The sequence below is a fragment of the Lithobates pipiens genome, unplaced genomic scaffold (assembly GCF_037356315.1).
Source record: "Lithobates pipiens isolate NorthernLeopardFrog02 unplaced genomic scaffold, aLitPip1_a1.2 Scaffold_27, whole genome shotgun sequence".
In the NCBI taxonomy this organism is placed as follows: domain Eukaryota; kingdom Metazoa; phylum Chordata; class Amphibia; order Anura; family Ranidae; genus Lithobates; species Lithobates pipiens.
In genome coordinates, this window is record NW_027507788.1 from 10,805,239 (window position 1) to 10,831,325 (window position 26,087).

At 45.5% G+C, this 26,087-nt stretch overlaps 2 protein-coding genes across 5 annotated transcripts in view; one reads left to right on the plus strand and one right to left on the minus strand.

Moving 5' to 3' along the window:
• Positions 1-16,311, minus strand: part of CASP9 (caspase 9) — a 21,240-nt gene extending 4,929 nt beyond the window's left edge. The window contains 10 exon segments of the mRNA XM_077456420.1: positions 3-19; positions 21-101; positions 103-155; positions 1,583-1,714; positions 1,717-1,729; positions 4,754-4,843; positions 4,930-5,106; positions 8,593-8,633; positions 11,239-11,479; positions 16,138-16,311. Coding sequence (XP_077312546.1) covers positions 3-19; positions 21-101; positions 103-155; positions 1,583-1,714; positions 1,717-1,729; positions 4,754-4,843; positions 4,930-5,106; positions 8,593-8,633; positions 11,239-11,479; positions 16,138-16,302 — 1,010 coding nt within the window. The 5' untranslated portion in view covers positions 16,303-16,311.
• A 7,414-nt stretch (positions 16,312-23,725) lies between these two features.
• The window catches only part of LOC143933510 (uncharacterized), a 33,696-nt gene continuing 31,334 nt past the window's right edge, over positions 23,726-26,087 (plus strand). Inside the window, exon 1 of one of the 4 annotated variants that reach the window (XM_077456422.1) lies at positions 23,726-23,889. The gene's annotated coding sequence lies outside the window, so the exon portion shown is untranslated. Of the gene's footprint in view, positions 23,890-24,250; positions 24,436-25,489; positions 25,998-26,087 lie in introns of those variants that run through there. The other 3 variants (XM_077456424.1, XM_077456421.1, XM_077456425.1) reach the window with 3 other exon arrangements.

Here is a 26,087-nt window from a genome sequence, read left to right on the forward strand (position 1 = left end):
TATCGCTGGAGGTGGGCAGGGCTCGCCACTGCGTCCGTTTCGTCTCCATCTTCCTCGTCAGGACGGACGGCAGTGGCATCAGACTGCAAGGAACCATTGTCAGGATTTCCCGGGGGGGTCTGCAGATTCCACCGATATCCCTCTGTCTTTCTGATCTACAAAAAAAAATAAAAAATGATAGATTACATTTCCTACCCAGAACAATTTTCAGCTTTCAGAGCTGTCACACTTTGAATGACAATTGCACGATCACGCTACACTTTACCCAAATGAAATTGGTATAATTTTTTTCACACAAATAGAGCTTTCTTTAGGTAGTATTTAATCACCACTTGGAGTTTTATTTTTTGCTAAACAAAAAAAAAAACGAAAAAAATAAAATAACAAAAGACGTAAAATTTAGAAAAAAAAATGTTTCTTAGTTTCTGTTATAACATGTCTCAAATAAGTTATTTTTCTACTTCACTGATGGGTACTGATAGGCTGCACCGATAAGGCGGCACTGATGGACATAAATGAGGAGGTACTGATGGAAACTGATGAGGCTGCACTGATGAGGGAGCACCAATGAAGGGGCAACGATGAGGGGGGCAACAATGAGGGGGGCAACAATGAGGGGGGCAACAATGAGGGGGCAACAATGAGGGGGGCAACAATGAGGGGGGCAACAATGAGGGGGGCAACAATGAGGGGACACAGATAATCAGTGTAAATGTGCGCTGTCAGAATTGCCGGTTACCAGCTCTCCTTTCCTCACGCTTGGAGGAAAGGAATGCCAAAAACTGGCAAGTTTGTTTTACAATCAGTGCCTCATTATCATCCTTATCCAGTGCCCGTCAGTGATTGGACACCGCTATTCAAACGGTAAAGGGCTACTGTGATTGGCATCTGAGATCACAGAGCGCACTGGAAACACACCCCAAGGGGGTGCAGTTCTGGGAGAATGTTCATGAACACCCTCCCAGAACTGGACGACTGTGCTGCAGCCGTCTTTCGGCTATAGCGTGGTCAGGAACAGTATAACTGATAGGTATGTCGGTGAGCGTCCCCCAAAACAGACACGGTCTTCATTAGGGGCCGCTCATCCGCACGCCTGCCAAATTAGGGCAAACAGCTGTGTTTGTGCAGCTGCTGGTGAGCATTTAAAATTCTTGATTTTTCTGTGCTTTGGCCTGCAATATTTTTAAATTAGTGACAGGGTCTCTTCAAAAGAGTGGGGAACGATGAGAATATTTTTTTCTTTGTAAATGAAAATTAGTGCATATTTTGAGTAATAAAAGAGACCAAACACCAAAGATGACAAAAAATATATATATATATATATATATATATATATATATATATATATATATATATATATATATATATATATATATATATATATATATATATATATATATATATATGTTTTTTTTTTTTTTTTTTTTTTTTAAAACAGCGAGGCAAATGCTTATATAACTACCTTGTTCACTCAAAATAACATAAACAAAATGATTCTTCTGCAATGCAAAAAGTGACCTACTGATTCATGTGAATTATAATGAGAAGTCCACTTTTAGAACCATCCATTTGTCCTCCTTACCGCCTCCGCAGGCCTGGATGAAGAAGAGTTTGGGTTTTCCCCCCAGACTCGGACAGTGATGACCGTTGAAGTAGGTGACAATCCTCTCCACAGGGATCTTTACGCCATCTGTGCCGTACACACCGCCCGGAACCGCGTGTGCCGCGTCTGAGAAGAAAGACATTCTTTACATTTTAATTAGTAGTTCCATCAGTTTGAAAATTTCATTGGCCCGTCTGAGATTCTTACATGTATGACCGTGTCCTGTAGCATGCCTATAATATCTGACCGTGTTCTGTAGCATGCACATAGACATTAAAACTATACAGGCTTTAGTGAGAAGTGATTAAAGTCAATCTGTGGCCCTCAGAGCTCCTGTGACTCCAGTCTATGACTCCTATAGCATGTTTCCAGTACCCAACAACTCCTATAGCATGTTTGCACTCCTTGACCATATCTGCTAGCAGGCCCATGGTCTCCGACCATATCTGCTAGCAGGCCCATGGTCTCCGACCATATCTGCTAGCAGGCCCATGGTCTCCGACAATATCTGCTAGCAGGCCCATGGTCTCCGACCATATCTGCTAGCAGGCCCATGGTCTCCGACCATATCTGCTAGCAGGCCCATGGTCTCCGACCATATCTGCTAGCAGGCCCATGGTCTCCGACCATATCTGCTAGCAGGCCCATGGTCTCCGACCATATCTGCTAGCAGGCCCATGGTCTCCGACCATATCTGCTGGCAGGCCCATGGTCTCCGACCATATCTGCTGGCAGGCCCATGGTCTCCGACCATATCTGCTGGCAGGCCCATGGTCTCCGACCATATCTGCTGGCAGGCCCATGGTCTCCGACCATATCTGCTGGCAGGCCCATGGTCCCCGACCATATCTGGTGGCAGGCCCATGGTCCCCGACCATATCTGGTGGCAGGCCCATGGTCCCCGACCATATCTGGTAGCAGGCCCATAGTCTCTGACCATATCCTATAACATTTTCAGTTTTTCACAATCTCTTGTATCAAGCCCAAGTAACACAGAAGGTAATCACATGTCTCATTCCATCACATATTCCATTCAGGACAGTGGGTGGAGCCACGCAAATCATTTCTTCATCCCCCACCAGACAGATCATCCACAACCCCTGGTGTATGATGCAAATAATGTGTAGTATGATAGAGCCATTCAGTTATTTGGTTGGAGGGTTTCTGATCCCTTCAGTCCTTTCTTACCATAATCCACATCAAGACAGCAACACGTATATAAACGTTGCAGCTTTGAAGTGGTTTACCGGGATAATGGATAAAGTTATCAGCCATAACCCCGGTATTATTTTTATTTTTTTTCAGCCGGCCGATTCTCTTTCTCATAAAAGCGATCTGAGCGGCTGATTGGCCACTCGATCGCTTTAGAAGCGGCAGGGGGGTGGGGGTCGTTCTTACTGGCAAGCCCGACAAAAGATCTGACGCGGCTGGACAGAGGTGAGAAGAGACCAGAACGTCTCTGATCACCTCTATGATCTAGGAGGACTGAAGCCAGTCATGATGTCACTTCTGGTCTAGGGGAGAAGTAAACTATTTTATTTTTTTAAAGCAAATGATCAGTTTTTTTTTTTTTTTGATCTTTTTCTTTCAAAAAGGTAAAAGGAGAGACCCCAGATCTCTCCATAAAGAGGACATGTCATCGCTTATTTCTATTACAAGGAATGTTTAACCACTTACAGACCGCCACATGCTGATATATGTCCTGACTTTGAAGAGGAATATCATTGTTGTGGCAGAAGCTAGCAATATTTTACGTCATGCTATTTGGGCAGCGGTCATTCAAATGCAATTTTATGGGAAAAAAATGACACTTAAATGAATAAAAAAAAAACAAAAAAACAGTAAAGTTAGCCCAATTGTTTTTGTATAATGTAAAAGATTTTACGCCGTGAGAATCATGAGAGAATCGCGATCTTTACTCTAAGCAAGAAAATTGTGATTCTCATTTTGGCCAGAATCGTGTAGCCCTACCAAAAATTGAGTATTTATTGTGTTTTTTTTTTTTTTTGCATTAATATTCATTAAAGTGTGACCCCCCCAAAAGAAAATGTGTTTGAAAAACCCCTGTACAAATACTTTGCGACATAAAAAATTGAAATGATTGCCAGTTTATTCTCTAGGGTCTCAGCTAAAAAAATAATAATAAAAAAAAAAAATTGCTAGATTTTCCCCCCTTCCTTACCAGAGCACTTTTTGCGATTTGGCACTACGTCGCTTTAACTGACAATTGCGCAGTCGTGCGACGTTGCACCCAAACAAAATTTATGTCCTTTTTTTTCCCCACAAATAGAGCTTTATTTTGGTGGTATTTGATCACCTCTCCGGTTTTTAATTTTTGTGCTATAAACAAAAAAAGAGTGACAATTTTGAAAAAAAAAAAAAAAACAATATTTTTTACTTTTTGCTATAATAAATATTCAATTAAAAAAAAAAAAAAAACTATTTTTTTCCCCAATTTAGGCCGATACGTATTCTTCTACATATTTTTGGTAAAAAAAAAAAAAAAAATTGCAATTATCGATTATTGATTGGTTTGTGCAAAAGTTATAGCATCTACAAAATAGGGGATAGATTTATGGCTTTTTTTTTTACTAGTAATGGCGGCGATCTGCGATTTTTTTTCGTGACTGCGACATTATGGCGGACACATCGAACATTTTTGACACATTTTTGGGACCATTCACATTTACACAGCGATCCGTGCTATAAAATTGCACCGATTACTGTGTAAATGTGACTGGCAGGGAAGGGGTTAACACCAGGGGGCGCTGCAGGGGTTAATATGTTCCCTATGGGAGTGCTTCTAACTGTGGGGGGAGGGGACTCACAAGTGGAGGAGACCGATCGGTGTTCCTCTGTACTGGGAACATATCATCGGTCTCCTCTCCACTGACAGCACGTGGATCTGTGTGTTTACATACACAGATCCAGGGCCCTGCTGTGTTCCCGGGCAATCGCAGGGTTGCCAGCGGACATCGCGGCCGTCCGGGCATGCACATCGGGTCCCGAGCGATGCCGCCCTAGGTGGCCGGGAATCAGAGGACGTCATATGACGCCCACCCAGGATGGGAGATCCCATCTGTGGGCGTTATATTACTATAGGCCGGGGCTGAAGTGGTTAATAGTAATGCATCCGTATGTGCATCTCACCTCGCAGCCATGGGACAGGATGATGACCAGACAGCAGTCCTTCTTGCTGTGATCTTTGGCGGCCAGAAGCTGGAGCTCCTCATGGATTTCCTGCAGATAAGAGAGTGTAGTAACATCAGCAGGTTATACCGCTATCACTTCTATAGGACATATCAGGGGGAATAAAACGCACTGACCATTCCTTTCAGATTATTCTTCACGGACACCTCAAAGTGATACGATCTCATCCGCATCTCCATCTTCTGCCGATCAATATCCGAGCCGGCCCTGAAGGACAGTCCGGTGGATTCTGCAAATTCCATGTTATTGATGATCAGGCAATAACCGCACGGATCAAAGATCATCGGATAATCCTGGAAATACGATTTCAAATATATAAGGTTTTTTTTTTTTCCTTCTAAAGAGAAGCGCTCCCAAATAGGCTTAATTTCATTAGAAAATGTAGTCCTGCTAGATCCCTTCAGGCTGGCCTCTTTATGCAGGTATAGCAAAATGTAAAAACATAAAAAAAATAAGTGTCTATACTGTTTAATCACTTCAATACTGGGCACTTTTACCCCCCCCCCCTTCCTGCCCAGGCCAATTTTCAGCTTTCAGCCGCTGTCACACTCTGAATGGCAATTGCGCGGCCATACAACGGTGTACATTTTTTTTGGAGACAGATGGAGCTTTCTTTTGGTGGTATTTAATCACCACTGGGGGTTTTAATTTTGAAAAAAAAAAAAATTAATAAATAAAAGTTTTTTCTTAGTTTCAGTTATAAAATTTTGTTAAATAAGTGACGTCCTTCAGTGCCATGTCATCGGTGCCCACTGATGAGGAGGTACTAATATGCAGCACTGGTTTTTATTTTTTGCAAAAAATAAAATAAAAAGACCAAACATTTTGAAAAAAAAAAATAATAATAAATAAAATTTTTTTTCTTAGTTTCAGTTATAAAATTTTGTTAAATAAGTGACTGATGCGCATCGATGAGGATGCACTGATGGGCACCGATGACACGGCACTGAAGGACACTGATGAGGAGGTACTAATATGCAGCACTGGTTTTTATTTTTTGCAACAAAAAAAAAAAAACAACACCGAACATTTTGAAAAAAAAAAAAATTAATAAATAAAAGTTTTTTCTTAGTTTCAGTTATAAAATTTTGTAAATAAGTGACTGATGCGCATCAATGAGGATGCACTGATGTCCTTCAGTGCCATGTCATCGGTGCCCATCAGTGCATCCTCATCGATGCGCATCAGTCACTTATTTACAAAATTTTATAACTGAAACTAAGAAAAAAACTTTTATTTATTAAATTTTTTTTTTTCAAAATGTTCGGTGTTTTTTTTTTTTTTGTTGCAAAAAATAAAAACCAGTGCTGCATATTAGTACCTCCTCATCAGTGTCCTTCAGTGCCATGTCATCGGTGCCCACTGATGAGGAGGTACTAATATGCAGCACTGGTTTTTATTTTTTGCAAAAAAAAATAAATAAATAAAATAAAAAAGACCAAACATTTTGAAAAAAAAAAAAATTATAAATAAAAGTTTTTTTTCTTAGTTTCAGTTATAAAATTTTGTAAATAAGTGACTGATGCGCATCGATGACATGGCACTAAAGGACAGTGATGAGGAGGTACTAATATGCAGCACTGATAGGCGGCACTTATGGGTACTGATAGGTAACTGGTTTTGCTATCAGTACCCATAAGTGCCCCCTATCAGTGCCTCCTCATCAGTGCCCTTCAGTGCCATGGAATGGGGGGGGGGGGTCGTTCTTACTGGCGAGCCAAACAAGATCTGACATGGCTGGTCAGAGGTGAGAAGAGACCAGATCGTCTCTGATCACCTCTATGATCTAGGGCAGTGATGGCGAGCATCATGGGAAATGTAGTTCCAAAACATCTGGGGTGCCAAGGTTCGCCATCACTGATCTACGAGGACTGAAGCCAGTCATGATGTCACTTCTGGTCTAGGGCAGAAGTAAACAATTTTTTTTTTAAAGCAAAAGATCAATTTTTCTTTATTTTTTTATTTTTTTCAGTGCCAGGTCATCGATTGATAGGTGGCACAGATGGGCACTGACTGGCATCACTGCTGGGGCTGCACTGATGATCGGGGCACTAATTATCTGTGCGGATCTCCCCTGTGAGGAAACACCGCTGTCGGTGCGAGGAGAGGAATGCTGATAACCGACATTTCTTTGTTTACATGTGATCAGCTGAGATTGGATGTCATTGGCTGCATGTACAGTAAATATCTCCTAAATGGTGCACATTTAGGAGATATTTACACTACCTTAAGGTACAATTTAAAAGATGGAAGTTTAGTTCCTCTTTAACTGACAATCGTGCGGTCGTGTGACGCTGTACCCAAACAAAATTGATGTCCCTTTTTTCCCCCCTACAAATAGAGCTTTCTTTTGGTGGTATTTGATCACCTCTGCATTTTTTTATGCTAAAAAGATGCACCGATTACTGTGTAAATGTGACTGGCAGGGAAGGGGTTAACACCAGGGGGCGCTGCAGGGGTTAATATGTTCCCTATGGGAGTGATTCTAACTGTGAGGGGAGGGGACTCACAAGGGGAGGAGACCGATCGGTGTTCCTCTGTACTGGGAACACATCATCGGTCTCCTCTCCACTGACACTGGTCCTGCTGTGTTCCCGGGCAATCGCAGGGTTCCCAGCGGACATCGCGGCTGTCCGGGCATGCGCATCGGGTCCCGAGCGATGCCGCCCTAGGTGGCCGGGAATCAGAGGACGTCATATGATGCTAGAGATCTGTCTTCCTGCTTAGCAGAAACAGAGGTTTACAGCCTTCTCTTCTCGCCTCGTTTACATCAGGACTGCCGTTCTGCTTCTCTCAGAAAGGATCGTCGGTTCCCAGCGGGCATCGAGTCCGTCAGACACGCTGATCGACTTCCGCTGTGTCACAGCAGGAGCCCGTCACCGGCGACGCGCATGTGTGTCCCCAGACCCGGAAGTGCAAAGTCGCGTACAGGTACGTGATTTTGCACAGGAGAGCCGCCTTGTCACATTATATGTACTGTATACGGTTGGCAAGTGGTTAAAGCGGAGTTCCACGCTTTTTTTTTCGTTTATTAAAAGTAAGTAGCTACAAAAAGTATAGCTGCTGACTTTTAATAAACAGACACTCACCTGTCTCATGGTCCAGCGATGCGGCAGCCCCGGAGCCTCGTTCCTCTCTCCTTCCTCTCCGTCACCCAACCATGCTTCACGGCCAGGCACGCACGAGTCGTGCTGCGCTCTGATAACTGCCAGGAGATCTTCTGGGACCTGTCACGTGTTCCAGAAGATTGGAGAGAGGGAGGGGCTGCCTAGGAGGGAGAGGAGGAGTCGCCTAGGTGGGCCAAAAGCAGGAAGGGAGGAAGTGGGACAGCAGGAAGTCCCACTCTAAACTAAGTACCCACTCCCCCCTCCAAAAAAAAATGACATGCCAAATGTGCCAAGTCAGGGGGCGAGGGGGGCTTAAAGCAGAAGTTCCATTTTTGGGTGGAACTCCACTTTAAAGCTGCGGTTACAGAGCATCACTCTTGAAATCCATGGAGGTGGCCGACAAGCTTCAATGCCTCATGAAAGCGACATGCTGCTTAATTTTTTTTTTTTTAACACAACACTACACTACCGCTACTGTGTGAACAGCACTGTGTGGTACCATTGTAATATTCATGGCAGGCGTTGAAGGGCGGTTTTGAAGCTTTAAAAACGCCACATAAAAACACGGGGTGCTGGCACAGAAGCCAACGAGCCCTTTACGATTTGTAAACTATGCAAAATGATGTAAAAAAAATAAATAAAAATAAGCCACACGGTACAAACGACACCAACCTTTTCTATATCCATTACTTTAGTCTTCACAACTGGATTTGCTGAGGAAAGAAGAGAATTAAAATGAATATTGTAGCATTAAAAAAAAACAAAAAAAAAAAACAACAAAGAAAACGTGGCAGCAGCTATACTAATGAGGAGCATCAACATGAGGCAGTAGTATAGAACTTGAGAAGCCTCCAAACACAAAACAATTGCTAAATTAATGATTGATTTTTTTTTTTTCTTTTTTTAAGAATAGTACCTAATAGGAGGGAATTGCCAGAAATGTTTATATCCTGTACGAGACGAGGAAGGGTTAAAGCAGCGGTTGTCAACATGCAGGGTAAAGAGGACCCCAAATGCACCCCGTGATGTCTCCCAGGGCAGGGGTCTCCAAACTTTCTAAAGAAAGGGCCAGTTTACTGTCTTTCAGATGCTAGAGGGGCCGGACTGTGCCCAGTGGGAATAAACCGTGCCATATTTTTGGTGTTAGGGAAGAAATAGTTGGTGTCGTCGGAAGGAATAGTGCCCCATTTGTGTTGTCAGTGGAAGGAGTAGCCCTCCATGGTTGGAGTCAGTGGAAGGAGTAGCCCTCCATGGTTGGCGTCAGTGGAAGGAGTAGCCCTCCATGGTTGGCGTCAGTGGAAGGAGTAGCCCTCCATGGTTGGCGTCAGTGGAAGGAGTAGCCCTCCATGGTTGGCGTCAGTGGAAGGAGTAGCCCTCCATGGTTGGCGTCAGTGGAAGGAGTAGCCCTCCATGGTTGGCGTCAGTGGAAGGAGTAGCTCTCCATGGTTGGCGTCAGTGGAAGGAGCAGCCCTCCATGGTTGGCGTCAGTGGAAGGAGTAGCCCTCCATGGTTGGCGTCAGTGGAAGGTGTAGCCCTCCATTGTTGGCGTCAGTGGAAGGAATAGCCCTCCATTGTTGGCGTCATTGGCAGTAATAATGCCTCCAGGGCCCGGAAAAAGGTAAGGAAAGGGCCGCATCTGGCTCCAGGGCCACAGTTTGGAGACTACTGTTCTAGGGGGTAAAAATCCTTTATATTAAATGTAATGCTACAGAAAACTGTCGCAGACTGAAGAAAATACTGTAGCTGCTGACTTTTAATAAAAGGAGACTTACAATACCTGTCCCAAGGATCCAGCGCCGTCCTCGCCCCGGCTGGTTCTTCGCCGGTTTTCAGGTCCCCAGCGCTGGCACGTTTAGTGTGGGAAGTGGCTCAGACTCCATGCGGCTTCACAGCTGGCTTCCGATTGTGCGTGCGTGAGCACAAAATGGTTGAAAGTATGTGGACACCTGACCATTACACCTACTATATTGGCCAGATGTATGTGGACCCCCCACCCTCCCCCGACCCCCACCAAGTGACTGACCTCAGGTGTCTCCAGTGAAGAACACTGTTAAAAAAAAAAAAAAAAAAAAAAAAAAAAAGTATGGCCAAAGCTTTTTCAAAATCAGGTCAGCTGATGCAGGCAGAGCCGCACCAGGCTCTGGAAGGAACCCGACAATGTTGTTGGATCCACCCCACCGCCTGACTGACAGCTAGCTCCACCTCTCAGCATGCGACTGATAGCCAGAGCCAGTTGCGTCCACGCCCTCCCTAGGCCAACCATCCAGAGAGCGCTAAAGAGGCAGGTCCAGGGTACACCACGCACCACCGATCGCTACGTTTTGAAGGACATCCTAGGACGTCCAGTCAGAACGTTATACACCTTCCCGCCACGGCCTATAGCAGATTGACGGCCCTGGTAGAAAAGTGCTTAAAAAAAAAAAAATGCTGACAGGTAAGGCATTTATGGCAGAAGGGGCCCTATCTGTCCGATCTGTATTGTGATGACGTGACTGCGCATGCGCGGTGAGTGACGTCGTTGGGGCGCAGCAATTCAAGCAGCCGAAGAGATGGAATCCAGAGGGAAGACCGGGACGGAGATGGATGCACCCGGGACCAGAGGCATCAGTAACATCACAGCGCTGGCAGGCACTTTACAAAAAAGGTAAGCCTGTCATAATGTAATAGTATACGGTGCATACTACTGTGTTTCCCCGAAAAAAGAAGACCGGGTCTTAATTTTGGCAACAAAAGACACAGTAGGGCTTATTTTCAGGATAGGTCTTATCATGTAATGTGTATTTGTCAGTTCCTGTGCCCCCTGTCTTTTCTCCCCCTCTCCCTCCCTGCCTGTCTGCTCAGGAGTCATTATGAGTTAAAGTGTTTTGTAAACGCTAATCCACTTTATTACAGTTTTATATAATGTACAACGTGTGTGTTTCTGTAATACAACCGTGCCAAATACCTTCGTTACTGTGCCGCTTGGGGCTTACTTGACCAGAGGTCCCTTCCCCACTGCAGAGGGAGGGGGCCGAGATCCCCGCGGACAGCCGGGATAAGAGGAGGAGGAGAGCAGCGGTAGGTCAGCTGAGCGCAGAGTGCTGTAACAAAGGTATTTCTCACAATTATATTACAGAAACACACATTGTACATTATATAATAGAGTGGTCTATAGGATTTTACAGCAGCTTTAAACTAGGTCTTATTTTCAGGGTAGGTCTTATTTTCAGGGGGGAATGTGGTAGTACATTATGATTTAAATCTACATTTTTTAATGAGTTTATTACCACTTTTGAATAAATTTTGAAAAAATTAATAGAAAAAAAACAAACAACTTACATGGAAGATCACGCCTCCCTGCAGGAAGTTTGGAGATTGGTATTGGTGATATTGGCACTGGTTTTGGTGATATGGGCACTGGTTTTATCACACGGCCTCCGCTACCATCCTGGAGGGCATCCGCGAGGCTGTGCTGTCCGGTCTCCTTCAAACAAAGCAGAAACAGCGCAAAGGCCTGGCTACCCCGAGTCTCCAATTCCACCAGTAACTGGCGAGCCTGATCTCTGCGTGTCCCGGCTCTCTAGAGGGGGGGGGAGAAGGAAAAAAAAAAAAAAAAAGTTACTTCTTCTGCAAATTCCCAAAAAATGTAGAACGTTTCATCTGCCGTGGAGTCTCGTATCTGATGAGTAGAGAAAACAGATGCCAACAAGCACATGGCATGGATCTCAAAACGACGGCCCTTAAGCGATTTCAGAAGGACACGTCTCAGACAGACATGAGAGGGCATGATGGGAATTGTAGTTCCTGAACTGGAGAGCTGTAGTTTGGAGACCCCCCCCCCCCCCCCCCGGTCTTTGGGTTGCGTATTTTTAGTATCTCTTCAGTTAACCTCATATGACATTCTTAGGCTGAAGTGGAGATATCTGAATGATAGTTGCAGCTGAAGGCATCATCCAGATGTTGTTGTGCTATCAATTGCCCGCAAAGTTAAAGCCATCATAGTGGTTGTGCAGCCGCTTGATAGCTTTTACAGGCAGAGGGTTGGGGACCCCCCCGCCCTCCTCCGGTGCTTCTCCCAGCTCCCCTGTGCTATCAGGGAGCCGGAAAATTAAACAGCCGTTGGTGGCCATTTACCATAGAGCTAACCGTGAACAATATAGTCCCCGGCCATCTGTATGATCCTAGGAGGCTGCGGGCGCCGCCATTTTATTCCCTAAGGTTTTAATATAATGTTGCAGAATTTTCTAGAAAAAAAAAAAAGGATGATATTTACATGTAGGAGAGGAGTGCCAGAATAGGCCTGGACTGGAAGTGGTTAATTAACCTGGATATTTTAAAGAGACCATGTAAGTAGGGATGCACCGCTAACATTTTTTTATTTTTACGAGTACCGATACTTTTTTTTTTTTTTTTAGTACTCGCCGATACCAATTACCGATACCTACGGTGCATACTATTGTGTTTCCCCGAAAAGAAGACCGGGTCTTAATTTTGGCAACAAAAGACACAGTAGGGCTTATTTTCAGGATAGGTCTTATCATGTAATGTGTATTAGTCAGTTCCTGTGCCCCCTGTCTTCTCTTCCCCTCTCCCTCCCTGCCTGTCTGCTCAGGAGTCTTCTTTTCGCTTCAGCTGTCAGCTTCAGTTTTCTTTTCGCTTCAGCTGTCAGCAATGGTACAAAGCATTGAAAAGTTATTTACAAACTAAATTGATTTTTTTTTCAAATTTGCGCTTTTTCAATGTGAAATGTGTAAATATTATGTTAATAATATATGTGTAAAAATATTCACTGACAAAGCAAACAAAAAAAAAGTTTTCATTGTTTATCATTTATAAAATAATCGTGAAAAAAAAAAAAAAAAAAGCAAGAAAATAATAATTAAATGGAGGAGAATAGGGAGTTAATTAAGGCTGATTAGAGTAAATTAAGGGTTTATAAGGGGTTAAATAGCAGAACATTTGTTCATCCCTTTGATCTTCAGATGAAGAAACAGAAAGATACAAAAATAAACAATGTTTCTTTTTATTTAAGTGTTTCAGATGAGAAATGTAGTTAACATTGCCGGCTGCTTTTTTTTTTTTTTTATTGACAGCTCCAATTCCTGGACTTCTTTAACACTTCAGCTGTCAACAGGGGAGACCCGCTGACAGCTCAAAGAACCGAGCCTGAAAGTATCAGTGTCTGGTATCGGTGAATTTGCACGAGTATCGATATATACTCGGTATTGGCAGCGATACCGATACTAGTATCAGTACAACCCTACCTACCAGAATAGCTCTGATCATCTCTATGGTCTATGAACCTGGAAGCTGAGCATTTCATCAATTCCGGTTCCGCATTTCCAAGGCTCATTCCCGAGCTGCGTCTATTGACATAGGCATGGTGGATCACTTTACAGAGGGTCGTACGGCTAGTTAGTGCTGGAAACCAGGGACACTTCTGGGGGTAGCCTGGTCTGCCTTTGGAATCATTGGACATTTCTACATACAACCTGGCCTGTCCCTGGAAACCAAAGACATTTCTAATAAAAGCCAAGTCTGTCTTTGTAAACCAGGGACACTTCTAGGGACAGCCTGATGTATCCTTGGTAACCAGGGACACTTCTAGGGACAGCCTGGTGTATCCTTGGTAACCAGGGACACTTTTACAGACAGCCTGGTGTATCGTTGGTAACCAGGGACACTTCTACGGACAGCCTGGTGTATCCTTGGTAACCAGGGACACTTCTACGGACAGCCTGGTGTATCCTTGGTAACCAGGGACACTTCTACGGACAGCCTGGTGTATCCTTGGTAACCAGGGACACTTCTACGGACAGCCTGGTGTATCCTTGGTAACCAGGGACACTTCTACGGGCAGCCTGGTGTATCCTTGGTAACCAGGGACACTTCTAGGGGCAGCCTGGTGTATCCTTGGTAACCAGGGACACTTCTACGGGCAGCCTGGTGTATCCTTGGTAACCAGGGACACTTCTAGGGACAGCCTGGTGTATCCTTGGTAACCAGGGACACTTCTAGGGACAGCCTGGTGTATCCTTGGTAACCAGGGACACTTCTACGGCCAGCCTGGTGTATCCTTGGTAACCAGGGACACTTCTAGGGCCAGTCTGGTGTATCCTTGGTAACCAGGGACACGTCTAGGGACAGCCTGGTGTATCCTTGGTATCCAGGGACATGTCTAGGGGCAGCCTGGTGTATCCTTGGTAACCAGGGACACTTCTACGGCCAGCCTGGTGTATCCTTGGTATCCAGGGACATGTCTAGGGGCAGCCTGGTGTATCCTTGGTATCCAGGGACATGTCTAGGGGCAGCCTGGTGTATCCTTGGTAACCAGGGACACTTCTACGGCCAGCCTGGTGTATCCTTGGTAACCAGGGACACTTCTAGGGCCAGTCTGGTGTATCCTTGGTAACCAGGGACACGTCTAGGGACAGCCTGGTGTATCCTTGGTATCCAGGGACATGTCTAGGGGCAGCCTGGTGTATCCTTGGTAACCAGGGACACTTCTACGGGCAGCCTGGTGTATCCTTGGTAACCAGGCACACTTCTAGGGACAGGCTGGTGTATCCTTGGTAACCAGGGACACTTCTTAGGGCAGCCTGGTGTATCCTTTGTAACCAGGGACACTTCTACGGGCAGCCTGGTGTATCCTTGGTAACCAGGGACACTTCTACGGGCAGCCTGGTGTATCCTTGGTAACCAGGGACACTTCTACGGGCAGCCTGGTGTATCCTTGGTAACCAGGGACACTTCTACGGGCAGCCTGGTGTATCCTTGGTAACCAGGGACACTTCTACGGGCAGCCTGGTGTATCCTTGGTAACCAGGGAAACTTCTACGGGCAGCCTGGTGTATCCTTGGTAACCAGGGACACTTCTAGGGCCAGCCTGGTGTATCCTTGGTAACCAGGGACACTTCTAGGGACAGCCTGGTGTATCCTTGGTAACCAGGGACACTTCTAGGGACAGCCTGGTGTATCCTTGGTAACCAGGGACACTTCTAGGGACAGCCTGGTGTATCCTTTGTAACCAGGGACACTTCTAGGGACAGCCTGGTGTATCCTTTGTAACCAGGGACACTTCTAGGGACAGCCTGGTGTATCCTTTGTAACCAGGGACACTTCTAAGGACAGCCTGGTGTATCCTTGTAACCAGGGACACTTCTAAGGACAGCCTGGTGTATCCTTGGTAACTAGGGACACTTCTAGGGGCAGCCTGGTGTATCCTTGGTAACCAGGGACACTTCTAGGGGCAGCCCGGTGTATCCTTGGTAACCAGGGACACTTCTAGGGGCAGCCTGGTGTATCCTTGGTAACCAGGGACACTTCTAGGGACAGCCTGGTGTATCCTTGGTAACCAGGGACACTTCTAGGGACAGCCTGGTGTATCCTTGGTAACCAGGGACACTTCTACGGCCAGCCTGGTGTATCCTTGGTAACCAGGGACACTTCTAGGGCCAGCCTGGTGTATCCTTGGTAACCAGGGACACGTCTAGGGACAGCCTGGTGTATCCTTGGTATCCAGGGACACGTCTAGGGGCAGCCTGGTGTATCCTTGGTAACCAGGCACACTTCTAGGGACAGGCTGGTGTATCCTTGGTAACCAGGGACACTTCTTAGGGCAGCCTGGTGTATCCTTTGTAACCAGGGACACTTCTACGGGCAGCCTGGTGTATCCTTGGTAACCAGGGACACTTCTACGGGCAGCCTGGTGTATCCTTGGTAACCAGGGACACTTCTACGGGCAGCCTGGTGTATCCTTGGTAACCAGGGACACTTCTACGGGCAGCCTGGTGTATCCTTGGTAACCAGGGACACTTCTACGGGCAGCCTGGTGTATCCTTGGTAACCAGGGACACTTCTACGGGCAGCCTGGTGTATCCTTGGTAACCTGGGACACTTCTACGGGCAGCCTGGTGTATCCTTGGTAACCAGGGACACTTCTACGGGCAGCCTGGTGTATCCTTGGTAACCAGGGACACTTCTACGGGCAGCCTGGTGTATCCTTGGTAACCAGGGACACTTCTAGGGCCAGCCTGGTGTATCCTTGGTAACCAGGGACACTTCTAGGGCCAGCCTGGTGTATCCTTGTAACCAGGGACACTTCTAGGGGCAGCCTGGTGTGTCTTTGGAAACAGGAGACATTTCTAGGGCAGTTTTGCCTCTCCTTGGAAAGCAGGGACAGCTGACAACAACAATGCCATCTATATAAGGCAGCTTTCCCTGTCACAGAGTCCTCACCTGGATCTCCTCTATCATGTCATTGGTGAACACCCCCCTCTCCACCAGGTGGTCCCAGATATCCCCCAGCTGCAGGGAGGTGACCAGCATCATCCTGTTACTCCTCAGCGCCTGCCTGTCCCTGTCTTCCATCTTCTCAGCCCAGCCAATCGCTTCCGTAAACATGTGACGTAAATACGCGACGTCCTTACGCACGCCGTCGTTGCTTGCGTTCCAGTGGCCCGAACAAGCGTCGCCTCCCTACGCTATCATTCGAGGTTGTGTCGTCAGATTAGGCGACCCGTCAGAATGCATAACGGAAGTGACGTTTTTGCCGCCATCTTGGTACACCCCGCATTCCTCCACAGTAAGGACTCACTTAGAAGGGGGAAAGCGGACATCTTGTTACACCCACCAGAGTTTTGCATTTTACAAGTATTTTTTAACAGTAAACGGAGGTTATATAGTCAAATACAGTACTTAGAACTCCGTATGAATATTTAGATGTTGAATTTTAAAAGCAGCAAACTTCTGTCAGAATAGCAAACCTGTGAGATCAGCCGGCTTGCCGCTGCTTTGAAAATTCAACGTCTAACCAGTCACACGGAGCTCTAAATCCTGTATTTCACTATATAACCTCAGTTTATGGTTAAAAATAAGTGTACAATGCAAAACTCCGGTGGGTGTAACAAGATGTCCGCTTCCCCTTCACTGCCAGTGTCATTTACACAGCAATCACTGCATTTGTATAGCACTGATTGCTGTATAAATGAGAATGGTCCCAAAAATGTGTCAAAAATGTCCGATGTGTCCGCCACAATGTCACAGTCCAAAGAAAAATCGCTGATCGCCACAATTACAAGTAAAAAAAAAAATATTAATAAAAATGCCATAAAACTATCCCCTATTTTGTAAACGCTATAACTTTTGCACAAACCAATCAATAGTCGCTTATTGCGTTTTTTTACCAAAAATATGTAGAATAATACGTATCGGCCTAAACTGAGGGAAAACATGTTTTTTTAATATATTTTTGGGGGATATTTATTATAACAAAAAGTAAAAAATAATGCGTTTTTTCAAAATCGTCTCTCTATTTTTGTTTATAACGCAAAAAATAAAAGCCGCAGGGGTGATCAAATACCACCAAAAGAAAGCTCTATTTGTGGGGAAAAAAAAACATGTCAATTTTGTTTGGGAGCCACATCGCACGGCCACACAATTATCAGTTAAAGCGACGAAGTGCCGAATCGCTGTCATGAAAAGGTCCACCCGTTGGTGGCGCTGTTGATCTTTTGGATTGCAGTACCAGTGTCCACCAGCGGGTGTCTTCTAACACCCAGGGCCTGTAATAAGAGGACCTACCTCTTGGTGGCACTATTTGATCCCTGGACTGTAGTACCGGCGCTCACCAGCGGGTGTACTCCAGCAGTGTGGAGCAGACAGCATCTGCTCCGATCAGCTGTTACGTGAGGGTAATCATCAGTCATATATATACCCGGCAAGCGCTAACATGCTTTGCCTTGGTATCTCTCTCTGCAAGTGCCCTGACCGCTGGAACCTGAACCTGAACCTGAACCTGAACCTGAACCCGAACCCGAACCCGAACCTGAACCTGAACCCTGTACCTTGTACCTTGTACCCTGTACCTACCTGACCTGTCCCATTCCAATCCTGAGCCCATCCATCCGTCCTTACCCATCAACTGATTCCCCGGTGTATGACCTCGGCCTGGCTTTCATTAACGTCTCCAGTAGTTCCTATTTATTGTATATATATTTCTTGCTGTTTGTGGTTGGTTGTGCACTGTATGTTTTCACTTTCCTTTTATTTATAATAAACACTTGTTGTTTTCACGCACATTCGTTCTGGGTTTCCTCTGTGCAGTCCACACGGTCTGGTCTAATAATTCCCTGACAATCGCAAAAAGTGGTCTGGTCTTAAGCCAGCAAAAGGATCTGGTCTGAAAGTGGTTAAAAAAGGTGCATTAGCCAGTGCATCCCAATGATAAATACATTTAAAAGAGTTAATAAATGCCCTGGGTGGCTTAACTCCAACGTAAAAATGCATATAAAAGCAAAGGAGAAGGCCTTCATAAAATACAAGGCTGAGAGATCATCATCAGCATTCCAACTTTACAAAGAATGCAACAAGAAATGTAAGGGTGCAATCAGGGCGGCTAAGATAGAACACGAAAGGCACATAGCGGAGGAGAGTAAAAAAAAAAATCCCAAGAAATTCTTTATTTACATAAATAGTAAGAAAGGGAGGTCAGATCATATTGGTTCTATAAAAAATGATGAATGGAATCTAGTTACTAAGGATGGGGAGATGGTGAAGGTATTGAATTTATTCTTCTTCTCAGTCATCACGAGGGAATCGGGGTAACCGAAACTGCAGTGTTTATCCTCTTGACGCATCACAGGAAGCACCCTCATGGCTAACAGAGGACATAATTAGAAATAGACTTGAAAAACGTAACATTAATAAGTCACCGGGACCAGATGTATTGCACCTGAGGGTCCTTAAGGAACTCAGTCAAGTAATTGCCAGATCATTGTTCCTAATTTTTACAAACAGTCTACGACTGGAATGGTACCAGCTGATTGGGGAAAAGCCAATGTTGCACCAATATTTTAAAAAGGGCCAAAATACATCCCTGGGAATTACAGACCAGTTAGCCTAACATCAATAGTATGCAAGCTCTTGGAGGGGATGATAAGGGACTGTATACAAGATTTCAGCAATGAAAATGGTATCATTACCATGTTTCCCCGAAAATAAGACCTAGCGTGATTGTCGGTGATGGCTGCAATATAAGCCCTACCCCCCAAATAAGCCACAGTTAATGTCCTTGTAGGTCTTATTTTCAGGGAAATAGGGTAGGGCTTATTTGGGGGTAGGGCTTACAAGTGGTGTGAAAAAGTGTTTGCCCCCTTCCTCATTTCCTGTTCCTTTGCATGTTTGTCACACTTAAGTGTTTCGGAACATCAAACCAATTTAAACAATAGTCAAGGACAACACAAGTAAACACAAAATGCAATTTGTAAATGAAGGTGTTTATTATTAAAGGTGAAAAAAAATCCAAACCATCATGGCCCTGTGTGAAAAAGTGATTGCCCCCTAAACCTAATAACTGGTTGGGCCACCCTTAGCAGCAACAACTGCAACCAAGCGTTTGCGATAACGTGCAATGAGGCTTTTACAGCGTCCTGGAGGAATTTTGGCCCACTCATCTTTGCAGAATTGTCCTAATTCAGTTACATTAGAGGGTTTTCGAGCATGAACGGCCTTTTTAAGGTCATACCACAACATCTCAATAGGATTCAGGTCAGGACTTTGGCTAGGCCACTCCAAAGTCTTCATTTTGTTTTTCTTCAGCCATTCGGTGGTGGACTTGCTGCTGTGTTTAGGATCATTGTCCTGCTGCAGAACCCAAGTTCGTTTCAGCTTGAGTACACGAACAGATGGTCGGACATTCTCCTTCAGGATCTCTTGGTAGACAGCAGAATTCATAGTTCCTTTTATCACGGCAAGTCTTCCAGGTCCTGAAGCAGCAAAACAGCCCCAGACCATCACACTACCACCACCATATTTTACTGTTGGTATAATGTTCTTTTTATGAAATGCAGTGTTCCTTCTACGCCAGATATACTTGGACACACACCTTCCAAAGAGTTCCACTTTTGTCTCATCGGTCCACAGAATGTTGTCCCAAAAGTCTTGGGGATCATCAAGATGTGTTGTGGAGAAATTGAGACGAGCTTTGATGTTCTTTTTGCTCAGCAGTGGTTTTCTCCTTTGGAACTCTGCCATGCAGGCCATTTTTGCCCAGTCTTTTCCTGATGGTGGAGGCATGAACGCTGACCTTAACTGAGGCAAGTGAGGCCTGCAGTTCCTTGGACGTTGTTGTGGGGTCTTTTGTGACCTCTTGGATGAGTCGTCGCTGCGCTCTTGGGGTAATTTTGGGTGGCCGGCCACTCCTGGGAAGGTTCACCACTGTTTCATGTCTTCGCCATTTGTGGATAATGGCTCTCACTGTGGTTCGCTGGATTCCCAAAGCTTTGGAAATGGCTTTATAACCCTTTCCAGACTGATAGATCTCAATTACTTTCTTTCTCAATTGTTCCTGAATTTCTTTGGGTCTCGGCATGATGTGTAGCTTTTAAGGATCTTCTGGTGGACCTTACTGTGTCAAGCAGCTCCTATTTAAGTGATGCCTTGATTGTGAACAGGTGTGGCAAAAATCAGGCCTGGGTGTGGCTAGAGAAATTGAACTCAGGTGTGGACAACCACAGTTATAGTATGTTTTAACAAGGGGGGCAATCACTTTTTCACACAGGGCCATGATGGTTTGGATTTTTTTTCACCTTTAATAATAAACACCTTCATTTACAAATTGCATTTTGTGTTTACTTGTGTTGTCCTTGACTATTGTTTAAATTGGTTTGATGTTCCGAAACACTTAAGTGTGACAAACATGCAAAGGAACAGGAAATGAGGAAGGGGGCAAACACTTTTTCACACCACTGTATATTGCAGCCATCACCGACAATCACGCTAGGTCTTATTTTCGGTGAAACAGGGTAGCAGTAATCAGCATGGATTCATGCAGAATTGTTCTTGCCAAACCAATCTATTAACCTTCTATGAGAAGATGAGCTGCCATCTAAATAAAGGAAGGCCCGTAGACGTGGTGTATCTAGATTTTGCAAAAGCATTTGATACGGTTCCCCAGAAAACACATGTGAGAGGGTTAGAATCAGAGAAAGAGCTCACCCCTGTAAACAGACGGCAAGTCTGTTTACATATTTACTGCTTACATTACCCCATCAAACAAAGGGCCACATTTGGCCCCTGGGCCGCAGTTTGGAAACTACTGCTCTAAAAGGAGCGGTACAGGAGGTGTGTAGGAGAGGAACCAAGGAACGGTGCTCAGAGGAGGGTAGGGGGTGGAACCAAGGAACGGTGCTCAGAGGTGGGTAGGGGGTGGAACCAAGGAACGGTGCTCAGAGGAGGGTAGGGGGTGGAACCAAGGAACGGTGCTCAGAGGTGGGTAGGGGGTGGAACCAAGGAACGGTGCTCAGAGGAGGGTAGGGGTGAAACCAAGGAGCGGTGCTCAGAGGAAGGTAGGGGGTGGAACCAAGGAACAGTGCTCAGAGAAGGGTAGGGGGTAGAACCAAAAAATGGTGCTCAGAGGAGGGTAGGGGTGGAACCAAGGAATGGTGCTCAGAGGAGGGTAAGGGGTGTAACCAAAGAACAGTTCTCAGAGGAGGGTAAGGGGTGTAACCAAAGAACAGTTCTCAGAGGAGGGTAGGGGGTGGAACCAAGGAACAGTGCTCAGAGGAGGGTAGGGGGTGGAACCAAGGAATGGTGCTCAGAGGGGGGTAGTTGATGGAACCAACGAACAGTGCTCAGAGAAGGGTAGAGGGTGGGACCAAGGAATGGTGCTTAGCGGAGGGTAGGGGGTGGAACCAAGGAACGGTGCTCAGAAGAGGGTAGGGGTGGAAGCAAGGAACGGTGCTCATAGGAAGGTAGGGGTGGAACCAAGGAACGGTGCTTAGAGGGGGGTAGTTGGTGGAGCCAACAAACGGTGCTCAGAGAAGGGTAGAGGGTGGGACCAAGGAACGGTCCTCAGAGGTGGGTAGGGGGTGGAGCCAAGGAACGGTGCTCAGAGGTGGCTAGGGGGTGGAAACCAAGGAACGGTGCTCAGAGGGTGGTAGTTGGTGGAGCCAACGAACGGTGCTCAGAGAAGGGTAGAGGGTGGGACCAAGGAACGGTGCTCAGAGGTGTGTAGGGGGTGGAAGCAAGGAACAGTGCTCAGAGGAGGGTAGAGGGTGGGGACAAGGGGTGACCCTGTGAAGGAGGTAAAATCTTTCAGAGCTGAAGTGGTTAGGATGCAGTTGCAAAGGGTCAGCAGTGATCATTCCTCATTTTAGTCTTGTACAAATGTGAAAAAAAAAACACATCTCATAGGGCAGGCTTTCTCAACCTTTTAACCCTAGAGGAACCCCAAAAATAATTTTCATGTCTCGAGGAACCCTTACTAAAACCAAATCATCAAGCAAGCTCAATAGGAACAATGCTCCTTATATTAGTGGTCAATAGGAAGAATGTCCCCCATAAAGTGGTGTTTAGAATGCCACCCTTAACCACTTTCAGACCGGACTATTTTGCTGGTCAAAGACCAGACCACTTTTTGCGATTCGGCACTGCGTCGCTTTAACTGACAATAGCGCGGTCATGCGATGTGGCTCCCAAACAAAATTGACGTTCTTTTTTTCCCACAAATAGAGCTTTCTTTTGGTGGTATTTGATCACCCCTGCGGTTTTTATTTTTTGCGCTATAAACAAAAATAGAGCGACAATTTTGAAAAAAACGCATTATTTTTTACTTTTTGTTATAATAAATATCCCCCAAAAATATATAAAAAAAACATTTTTTTCCCTCAGTTTAGGCCGATACGTATTCTTCTACATATTTTTGGTAAAAAAAATCGCAATAAGCGATTTATTGATTGGTTTGCACAAAAGTTATAGCGTTTACAAAATAGGGATAATTTTATAGCATTTTTATTAATAGTTTTTTATTATTTTTTTTTACTAGTAATGGCGGCGATCTGCGATTTTTATTGTGACTGCGACATTGTGGGGGACCCATCGGACATTTTTGACACATTTTTGGGACCATTGTCATTTATACAGTAATCAGTGCTATACAAATGCAGTGATTCCTGTGTAAATGACACTGGCAGTGAAGGGGTTAACCAGTGGGTGGCAGTGTAGGGGTTAAGTGTTCCTAGGGGTGTGTTACTAACTGTGGGGGGGTTGGGCTTTCATTTAGTGAACACTGATCTCTGCTCCAATCACATGAAGCAGAGATCAGCGTCACTAGTTGCTAGGCAGAATGGAGAAATGCTGTTTACACGGCATTTCCTCCATTCAGCCGTCCCGTGAGACGATCGCGGGGATGCCCGCGGCGATCGAGTCCGCGGGTCCCGTGACCAGACTCACGGGGGTCTCGACCAGCGCGGGAGCGCGCCGCCAGCGGCGCGCTCCCGATGCCAGGGCGGCATTGAATATTGGACGTACGTGTACGCCAATATGCCTGCCCGTGCCATTCTGTTGACATACGTCGTTGTGCGCTGGTCAGGAACCGGTTAAAGACAGCTAAAAAGATATTTGGTGTTATGCTGCTGGCTTTGCTAAGTGATGCTGAACCTTGAAATCTGTAGGCATCATCAAATTGGTGGTTCATCAGCCACAGCTCAAGGAACCCACTAGCAACCTTTGGAGGAACCCCAGGGTTCAATGGAACTCTGGTTTGAGAATGGCTGTCATAGGGTATTTGAGGAGCGTTGCCTGAGGCAACATAAATTCCTGTACAATGCAACCAAAATACTCATTACCGCTATAGGTGGGTCAATGTGCAATAAGGCTGTTGTATGATTTATTGTTTGTATGAAGGAGCCCTAACCCGCCAACCCTGCCACAAACATTTAGATGACCTTTTATGGTAAAACCTTGGACATTTATTGCGAAATTCCACTAATCAGCAGAGATTCTAGGGAAGAGCAGACACAATTCAGTTGTTTTTTTTTTTTACTTCTGAGCTCCCAGCTGTAAAAGTCACTGAGACTATTTATGTATTGAGAAAAAGTAACATTATTTTTTATGTGTTTCCTGTTTCTTTACACACCGGACCGGCACATCTATTGCTTCATTAGGGCGTTGGTTTAGACTGTGGTCATCTTCTCCCCGTAGCTGAGCTGAGTAAGTCGCTCCTCGTTTTATATTGTCTTTGCTTACTTTGTATAACTTTCGTGTAATATGTTTATAGAAAAGGAAACGGTTACATCATTGGTAATCTTTTGTTTGCTCGGTGCTCTGCTGGGCGTGCGGGAAACGGGGAACTCAGAGCAGTAAACCGTCTGCTGGAATCTGATATATCAGGCAAATCTGGCGTGTAGGATTCCTGCATGTTACATTGTTTCAGCCCTTTAAGTCTTCATGTACAGTCAAACACTCATATAGTTTTATCAGTGAAAAAGTGCTTTTCTGCTTGGTTATTTGCTGGACGCCATGCTTCCAGCAGAGCTTTTCCGGGAAGCCCAGGAAACACCCAGAAATCTGATACATAGCTCACTAAGTAGCCCGCCACATTTCTTTGGCGCCAAAACCGAGCGGAAGTCAGAGGTTTTTGGGCGGCAAAGAGAGAGTAACCCCTTGAAACGCTCAGCTTGTTGGCAGAGCATCGAACGTAAGGGTGTTGGTTGCATAAAGCGCATTGCGATTGTTGGCTGGCAGTCTGGAGTACATGTATAGTATTTAGATCTACATGATCTGCATTTTTTACATATTTGCTGAATGAACTTTGACTTAGAGGAGAGCCCGGAGGAAGAAGTGAAAGTAGGGGAGGGGAGAGAGCGAGGAGTAAAAAGGTGAGAGAAGAGGAGAGGGAGAGGAGAGGGAAGTTTAAGGAAAGATGGGAGAGAAATGGATAGGGGAAGAGTATAGGAGAAGAGAGGACATGGGGAAGAGGGGCAAAAAAGAGAAGAGGAGGAAGAGGAAGGGGGAAAAGTAGAGTAGAGAGGGCAGGAGAGGGGAGAGAAGAGAGGCGAGGAGGGGGGATGAGAAGAGAATGAGAGAGGAAAAGGGAGGGGAGAGTAGATGATAGGAAAATAAAAAGGAAATTTAGGAGAGAAGAGAGGGGAAGAGGAGAAGGGAGAAGAAAAGAGATGATTAGAGGATAGGGGAGAGGAGAGAAGGGAAGGAGAGGGGGCGAGGAGAGGATAGAAGAGAGTAAAAGGGCGGAAAGAGATAAGTAGATGATAGGAAAGTGGAAAAGAAAGGAATGAGCAAGAATAGAGAACAGGATAGAAAAGAGGGGGAGAGGAGAAGGGATGAGGAGAGGATAGGGGAGAGGGGAGAAGGGAAGGAGAGGGGGCGAGGAGAGGATAGGAGAGAGTAAAAGGGCGGAAAGAGATAAGTAGATGATAGGAAAGTGGAAAAGAAAGGAAAGAGCAAGAATAGAGAACAGGATAGAAAAGAGGGGAAGAGGAGAAGGGATGAGGAGAGGATATGGGGGAAAAGAGGGACAGAGTAGAGGGAGGATGAGAGGAGGGAAAAGCATATGATTGGAGAGAGGAGGGGAGGGAAAAGAATAGGAAAAGACAGAGGAAAGGAAGGAAGAGCATATGACAGGAGAGAGGAGGGGTGATCATATGATAGGGGAGAGCGGGGGGGGGGGGGAGGAATAGGATAGAAGAGAGGAGAAGAGGATAGGATAGGAGAAAGGAGGGGATGGGAAAGAATAGGAAAGGAGAGAGGAGAGGAGGGAAGAGCATATGATAGGAGAGAGGAGGGAGGGGGGTAGGATAGGAGAGAGGAGAAGAGGGAAGAGGATAAGATAGGAAAGAGGAGAGGAGGGAAGAGGATAGGATAGGAGAGAGGAGAAGAGGGAAGAGGATAGGAGAGGTAAGAGGAGAGGCGGCAAGAGAGGATAGGAAAGCAGAGAGGAGGGAAGAGGATAGGATAAGAGAGATGAGAGGAGGGAAGAGGAGAGGATAGGAAAGAGTAGAGGATGGAAGAGGATAGGATAAGAGGGAGGAGAGGAGGGAAAAGGATAGGATACGAGAGAGGAGGGAAGGGAAGAGGATATGATAGGAGAGAGGAAAGGAGGGAAGAGGATATGATAGGAGAGGAAGGAAGAGGATATGATAGGAGAGAGAAGAGGATAGGAGAGGAGGGAAGAGGATATGATAGGAGAGAGAAGAGGATAAGAGAGGAGGGAAGAGGATAGGATAGGAGAGATGATAGGGGGGGAGAGGTGGAAAATACTTAGGTGCTTTTTTCATCATGATTTTTGATTCAAATCCTTGGTAATGTGATGATATTTCTTAATTATTATTTACATTATTCAGCTTCAGTTGATTGTTCAATGGTGATAATTTTATACTCCATGTTTAATG